Below are 6,905 nucleotides of genomic sequence, written 5' to 3'. Positions count from 1 at the left end.
CTTCTTTGCAGTCGTAGAATATCCCAAAAATTCCAGAACGTTCTGGAGGTTTCAGGAACTTCAAGTCCGAGCGGTGCTGTATCTCCTCGACGCTTCATCCTATAAAACTCTCCCGCTCCTTGAAACCGTTTCCTTCATAGTTTCTCGTTCGATCATTTATTAGCAGAGAAGAGAAAACCAGAGATTATTTTAGGGTTTTGGGTTTTTGTTTCCGACGAAGCAACAATGGCGGACGGCGGACCCAACTGGGAAGGACTGCTCAAATGGAGCCTCGCTCACTCCGATGGCACTCGCCCCAATCGCAATTTGAAGTAAATAGCTCTCCCTCGCCCCTAAGTTCCATAAATTAATCAATTATTTCGAGTTAGTTGAGATTACATTGACTGATTTGTGCTTTGTGTTTGATAGCGAGGAGGAACGGAAGTGGTTTATGGAAGCGATGCAGTCGCAGAGTGTCGATGTTGTAAAGAGGATGAAGGAGATATCGCTTGTAATGCAGACTCCTGAGGACGTCTTGGAAGCTCAGGGAGTTACTTCTGCTGACATAGAAGGTATTTTCCTCCCCATTTTGTTGAATTTGATTAGTAAAGTTTTCATTTTTCGTTCTTTTTCTGATGAGTTTTCGACAAATTTATTAACTTTTGGGTGGTAACTCTTTTGGGTTTGTGGCAGATTTGTTGGATGAGTTGCAGGAGCATGTTGAGTCCATTGACATGGCCAATGGTAACATTTCTTACCCCTTTCTTGTGCTAGATTTTTTTTCGTTTTAATTCGAGCGATATTCTAATCTAATCTAAACAACGTGAGAATTTGAAATTGGGGCAGAGGTGGCCCACTGAACTAGACTTTGTTATCGTGTATTTTCGGTGTCTCTTTGTTTATTCATATTAAGGTCTTGTACTAGCATAATGGTAGTTGAAATTTGTAATCTGGCATGTCTCATTGGATGTATGTATGTGTTTTAGATCTTCACTCCGTTGGCGGTTTGGTCCCTCTTCTTGGTTACCTAAAGAATTCCCATGCTAATATCCGTGCAAAGGCTGCAGAAGTTGTGACCACTATTGTCCAGAACAACCCCAAGAGCCAGCAATTGGTTATGGAAGCGAATGGCTTAGAATATCTGTTTACTAATCTAGCATCTGACCCTGATGTCACGGTTCGAACAAAAGCCCTTGGAGCAATTTCCTGTAAGTACTGCTTTTGGTGTTATGATGAACTGTGCTGTTTAGTCATGCAAGTTCTTGCGTTTTAGTTTTGCGCGTCTTCTGAAAGGATATTGATGTATAGCTTTTGCTTTGCAAATTAATTACTCTGCAGCTTTAATCCGGCACAACAAACCCGGTATCACTGCATTTCGTCTGGCAAATGGTTATGCAGCCTTGAGAGATGCTTTGGCTTCTGACAACGTGAGATTCCAGAGGTAATGGTGTGTTACAAGGATTTAGTTATATCTTCATTTCGTTTCACTCGTATTAAATTGTATATTTGGAAATCTTCTGTTGTTTATGACTTCATTTTTGCCTCATTTAGTATCTAAAATATTGAAATTTCTTGTGAAAATCAATCATTTTTCAGGAAAGCTCTGAACTTGATTCAGTTGCTACTGCACGAGAATAGTTCTGATTGCAACGTAGTAACGGAGCTAGGATTTCCACGCATAATGTTGCACCTAGCCTCTAGCGAAGATCTAGAAGTACGAGAAGCTGCACTTCGGGGCCTTCTTGTGCTCGCCCAAGACAAAACTGATGGGGCCAATAGTAGGTTAGCTGATGAAGATGAGAAGTTGAAGCAACTTCTTCAAGAACGAATTAAAGGTATAAGGTCGATGTCTCCTGAAGATCTAGGGGCAGCTAAAGAAGAGAGGCAGCTGGTGGACTCACTCTGGAATGCCTGCTTCAACGAGCCATCTTCTCTTCGTGAGAAGGGGCTTCTTGTTCTCCCTGGGGAAGATGGACCGCCACCTGATGTTGCAAGCAAGCTTTTTGAACCTCGTCTTAGAGCTTTCTCTCCAAATCCTGCTGATACAAAACCTGCTACTGAGACGAAAGAAGCTCCTCCTTTGCTGCTAGGATTAGGTCCTCCATCCGAGGCTGCAAATGCTCAAGGTAGTTCTGGTGACAGAGATGATACGAATGGTAGCTCACGGTCCAATTAATGACGTAGCCATTGCTGTTTATGCTGCCTGTATTTAGCTCAGTGAACTTGTTTTAGTGTATCATACTGTTTTGTTGTAATTTCGTTTATTCCCCCGCACCCCAAAACTTGTATTTCCATTTGGATTCACAGGAATTTTTGCTTGCATACTTATTATCGTAAAATTGTTTGGCTTACAAATTGCAGTTTCACATGTACGCACAAGATTTTTCTTTTTCTCTCTGATTTTTCTTACATTTCCTCCATGTGTTGGATTTTTAGTTAGCGGGCAAGAACGATGGCCGGTGTCCTAAAGAATTGGCTATGGGTTTTGACAATGTCAAAATTAGAATCAAATCTAATTTAGGATTCACACAACCACAGTTAAATTAGGAAAGTACATAACACTTCCCCTTTAGTGTGTAAATACTTAAGGTAGATTCAACATCATGCAGAAGTTGAGGAAAGTCGACTCGTCAGCATTGATTATAAGGAATAACGCTTATTCTCAATAAGTTAGGAACTTGCATAAAGTCGTAAGTCTCACTAAAAAACCCGAAGGCTATGGCAAAAACCCGAGTAGGGACAAAACCCATAGTCTAAGGAAAAATGCATGAGAAATGCAAAGTTAAAAGAAACGTCTACGGGACGTCATCAAGGATATGATCAACCTAATGTGGGTGCCTCATTGAAACCTAGTTAGGTAGCAAAAACCTAGTGGGAAAAATGCTCATAATCGTAGAGAAAAAGAGTACATTAAGATCAAACAAATATTCTTCAGGATACTCCTCTTAAGTTTGACACAATTCCAAAGATAAATAGCAATGTTACAACTTAGAAAATTTACGCATACCAATTCCTTGAACAAGCTTCTAAAACATCATCTTCGGTAGTGATTTGGTGAAAAGGTTGGCCAAATTGTCTTCTGAATGGATTTGAATTACTTCAATCTTTTGATGCTCTTGTTGTTGATATGAAAAGAAGAACTTTAGCACAATGTGCTTGGTGTTGCCTCAATTGATGTAACCCTTCTTGAGCTATTCGATGCATGCTACGTTGTCTTCAAAGATTGTCATAGGGACATCTACGGTGGGGTAGAGGTCGTAGGAACTTCGAATATGGCCTATAACTGCTCTCAACCAAAAGTATTCCCGAGTTGCTTCATGTAAGGCGAGAATTTCAGCATGGTTAGACGAAGTGGCAACTAAGGTCTATTTAGTTGACCTCCAAAAGATTACGGTGTCTCCAACGATAAAGACATAACCTGTTTGAGTTATGTGGATTAGATAAGTATCCTGCATCGGCATAACCAACAAGGCGAGAATGGACTCGAGAAGCAGAGGGTGTGGCATCACTCAAGGATTTGTAGGGATAGAACAAGCCCAAATTCTCAGTACCTGTAAGGTAATGGAAGATGTTTTTCACTCCAGTCCAGTGTCTACGTGTTAGTGCATTACTATATCTTGCCAAAAGATTAACAGCGAAGGAGATGTCGGGTCTAGTGCATTAAGCTAAGTACAATAAAGCGCTTGTCACACTTAGATAAGGAATTTCAGGCTCCAAAATCTCTTCATTATCCTCATTCGGACGGAAGGGATCTCATTTTGCATCTAGCTGTAAACACGAAAATTCCTGACGACGAACGAGACAAGAACACGTGTACAAAATATATTTTGTATTAATGATTTTGGGGTTACAATCTCTTTGTAATTTGATCATCTGATTCAATCTCCGTAAGGTGTTGATTTGTGGATGTGCGATTAATCCAAGGGCCGTCGAGGCTTGATCTTGGATGAACGGTGATGAACGGATCTTCAAGGGCTTTTGGGCTTGATCTTGAAGAACGGTGATGAATGGAACTTGGATGAACGGTGACGAACAGATCTTCATGGGCTTTTGGGCTTGATCTTGAAGAACGGTTGGATGTATGGATTTGTTGATGTTATTGATCCAAAGGACCGTCGATGCTTGATCTTAAGATGAACGGTTGATGAACGGATCTTCAAAGGCATTTGGGCTTGATCTTGAAAAACGAATGTGTGGATTTGTTAATGTGGTTGATCCAAAAGGCCGTTGGAACTTGATCTTAGGATGAACGGATGATGAACGATGAACACTTTCTTCAAGGGCCGTCGGGGCTTGATCTTGAAGGAGGATTTGACGAAGAACGAAGAGAGCTTTCTTAATCCTTTGTTATTTGCTTGAGAGCTTTAGAGTTTCAAAGCTTCAAGGTTTTGGTGTCATATCAATTCCTTTTTTTTTTCTCTCCCCTTATCCCTTGATGGAGAAGCCTATTTATAGGCTTTGAGAATGAATCACCACCATCCATTTTTTTGGTGAAGTGAGTGGATGTTGTAGGTGAAATGAGTGGAGTTTGTAGGTCAAAATGAGTGTAGTTCGTAGGTGAAATGAGTGTGTGATGTAGGTGAAATGAATAAAGGTTGTAATTTTAATACATTGGTCAACATTTATTTCATTGAAATTTCGATGTCTACACTAGCAATCGAGTGACCATAAGAGTACTCGAAGGCTTCGCTTTATCCTCGTTAAAGTGGTGCAACACCTTCTGGGTATAGTTCGTTTGATGTACTAGGATTCCATCTGAACGATGCTTTATCTCGAGACCGAGACAGTATCGAGTCTTACCTAGATCTTTCAGCTCAAATTCTGACTTCAAATACGCGGCAATTCTTATGAGCTCTTTAGGAGTTCCAATAAGGTTCATGTCATCGACATATACTGCAACTATTGCAAAACGAGAATGTGACCTCTTAATAAACACACAAGGGCATAGTTCGTTATTCACATATCCCTGACTAGTCAAATATTCACTATGACGGTTATACCATAATTTTTCGGATTGCTTCAAACTGTAAAGTGAACGCCTCAGCCAAATTGAGACCATGTTATGGGGTTTGGAAATATTTGATCCAGTCAATGTAAGTCATTTGGGAACTTTCATATAGACTTTCATATCAAGATCCCCATAAAGATACGCAGTTAATATGTCCACCAGCTGCATACTCAATTTTTCAAAAACTACTAAACTGATAAGGTAGTGAAAAGTAATCATATCCATAACGAGTGAATAAGTTTCGTTATAGTCAGTTCTGGAGCGTTGTGAGAAACCTTGCGCAACAAGACAAGCTTTGTAACACAAAATTTCGTTTTTCTCATTACTATTCTGCACGGAAACCCACTTCCAGCCAACATGCTTCCCATGTGGAAGAGTATAAGTTATAGGTCCAAACACCTTACGTTTCGTAAGCGAATTGAGTTCGACTTGGATATGAGTTATAGGTCCAAACACCTTACGTTTCGTAAGCGAATCGAGTTTGACTTGGATTGCTTGTTACCAGTTTGACCAATTGGTTCTACACCAACATTCATCCACGGAATGAGGTTCAATGGCATCGCTCAACATGATCTCAGTAGCTACTGCATATGCCAATGCATCATTGACGATCATCTCATTTCTACACCACACATCATTTAAGCTAGCATGATAGACTGAAATCTCACGATTCTCGGGAAGAGAATTCGTCTCTTCGTGGACGCTTCCGTAATCTATATTTCCTCATGAGTTGGATAGAATGAGTAAGCGACAGTCAGATTCATGGTAGGCTCTTCAGAAGCTTGTGCCATAGGTTTTCTTTTCCAGGGTGTGAATCCTTTGAACCAAGTCTACCATGCTTTTGTGTAGGGGTAGATGATTGGATAGCATCTAATGTACGTGGATCACCAAGATTGGCATCCCAGGCCTCCAAGAGGGAAGTTCATCGTACATCTGGTACATCTATCTTTGCAGACGCATTCACAGCTGGAATATGTGATCTTGTCATGTGCGCTAGATCAATGAAAGCATTTGGCATGCTTTGAGTTATGCCCTGAACATTTAATATGCATTGCACTTCAATTTCAGATTGAGCGGTGTGAGGATCTAAATGAGACAAAGTGGGAGTCGTCCACGATAATTCGTGTCGTTCTTCAGGAACGTTGACGTTCTTATCTCCTCCTAACAATGGGAATACTATCTCATAGAAGTGACAATCTGTGAAACAAGCGGTAAACAGATCGCCTATCAAATGTTCTAATTAACGAATAATCGACGGAGAATTATATTCTACATAGATTCACATCCTTTGCTGAGGCCTTATTTTTGTACGTAAGGGCGGCAAAATTGGCATATAGACCACACAAGAAAAAAACACGCAGATGCGATATGTCGAGTTCGTATCTAATAACCAATTGAAGGGCACTATATGGTTAGGTCACAACAGGTCTCAGGGGGACCAACATGGCTGTGTGCAATATTGCATGGCCTTAAGCAGCGATCGGGAGCTTGGTACTGATGCGATATTTATACGCACACAAATTAAACCCTCTTTTTGTCAATTGTAGTATAAGTATAAGTAGGGATCGTTCTAAACCGGGGATTAGGAGGGATTACTAAATCACTTGGAAACTGACTCAAAAATGTAAAACAAACATTAAAACACTAAAACAAATCAAAAGACTCAAAGAATACAAAACACTTATAAACACAAACTAAGACACTTTCTAACTAAATTGGACACTAAAGTAAAGGGGGATTGAGATTTTGACGAAAATAAATTAAATGCACAAATTGTAATTTAAAGGTAGAATTTAAATATGAATGTGATGAAATATGGAATGAATGCTAGCTAAGGGGTTCTTCTCCACACATGTTATACTTGCATACAAGATTGATTCTCAGTTGGTCTTTCGATAAATTATGAAACTCAACACTC

The 6,905-nt window shown here is 40.1% G+C and overlaps 1 protein-coding gene across 1 annotated transcript; it reads left to right on the top strand.

The window, feature by feature from the left end:
• On the top strand, window positions 1–2,310 carry LOC103930933 (hsp70 nucleotide exchange factor fes1). The gene is made up of 6 exons (XM_009340332.3): window positions 1–311; window positions 409–551; window positions 673–723; window positions 966–1,187; window positions 1,318–1,420; window positions 1,576–2,310. The coding sequence occupies exons 1-6, from the start codon at window positions 226–228 to the stop codon at window positions 2,153–2,155; spliced, it is 1,185 nt and encodes a 394-aa protein (XP_009338607.2). The 5' UTR covers window positions 1–225; the 3' UTR covers window positions 2,156–2,310.
• The last annotated feature ends 4,595 nt before the right edge of the window (window positions 2,311–6,905 follow it).

This window comes from the organism of the source record quoted next, unplaced genomic scaffold (assembly GCF_019419815.1).
Source record: "Pyrus x bretschneideri cultivar Hongxiangsu unplaced genomic scaffold, Pyrus_bretschneideri_v1 Contig2, whole genome shotgun sequence".
In the NCBI taxonomy this organism is placed as follows: domain Eukaryota; kingdom Viridiplantae; phylum Streptophyta; class Magnoliopsida; order Rosales; family Rosaceae; genus Pyrus; species Pyrus x bretschneideri.
Note: the sequence above shows the minus strand (reverse complement) of the source record. Positions and strands in the feature narration are given on the sequence as shown.

What these genes read in the sequence shown, in the direction of transcription:
- LOC103930933 (XM_009340332.3), top strand. Translation starts at nt 226, where the DNA reads ATGGCGGACGGCGGACCCAACTGGGAAGGACTGCTCAAATGGAGCCTC. An exon ending in CGCCCCAATCGCAATTTGAA is followed by an intron (nt 312 to 408) that starts GTAAATAGCTCT and finishes TGTGTTTGATAG; the next exon opens with CGAGGAGGAACGGAAGTGGT. An exon ending in GACAACGTGAGATTCCAGAG is followed by an intron (nt 1,421 to 1,575) that starts GTAATGGTGTGT and finishes ATCATTTTTCAG; the next exon opens with GAAAGCTCTGAACTTGATTC.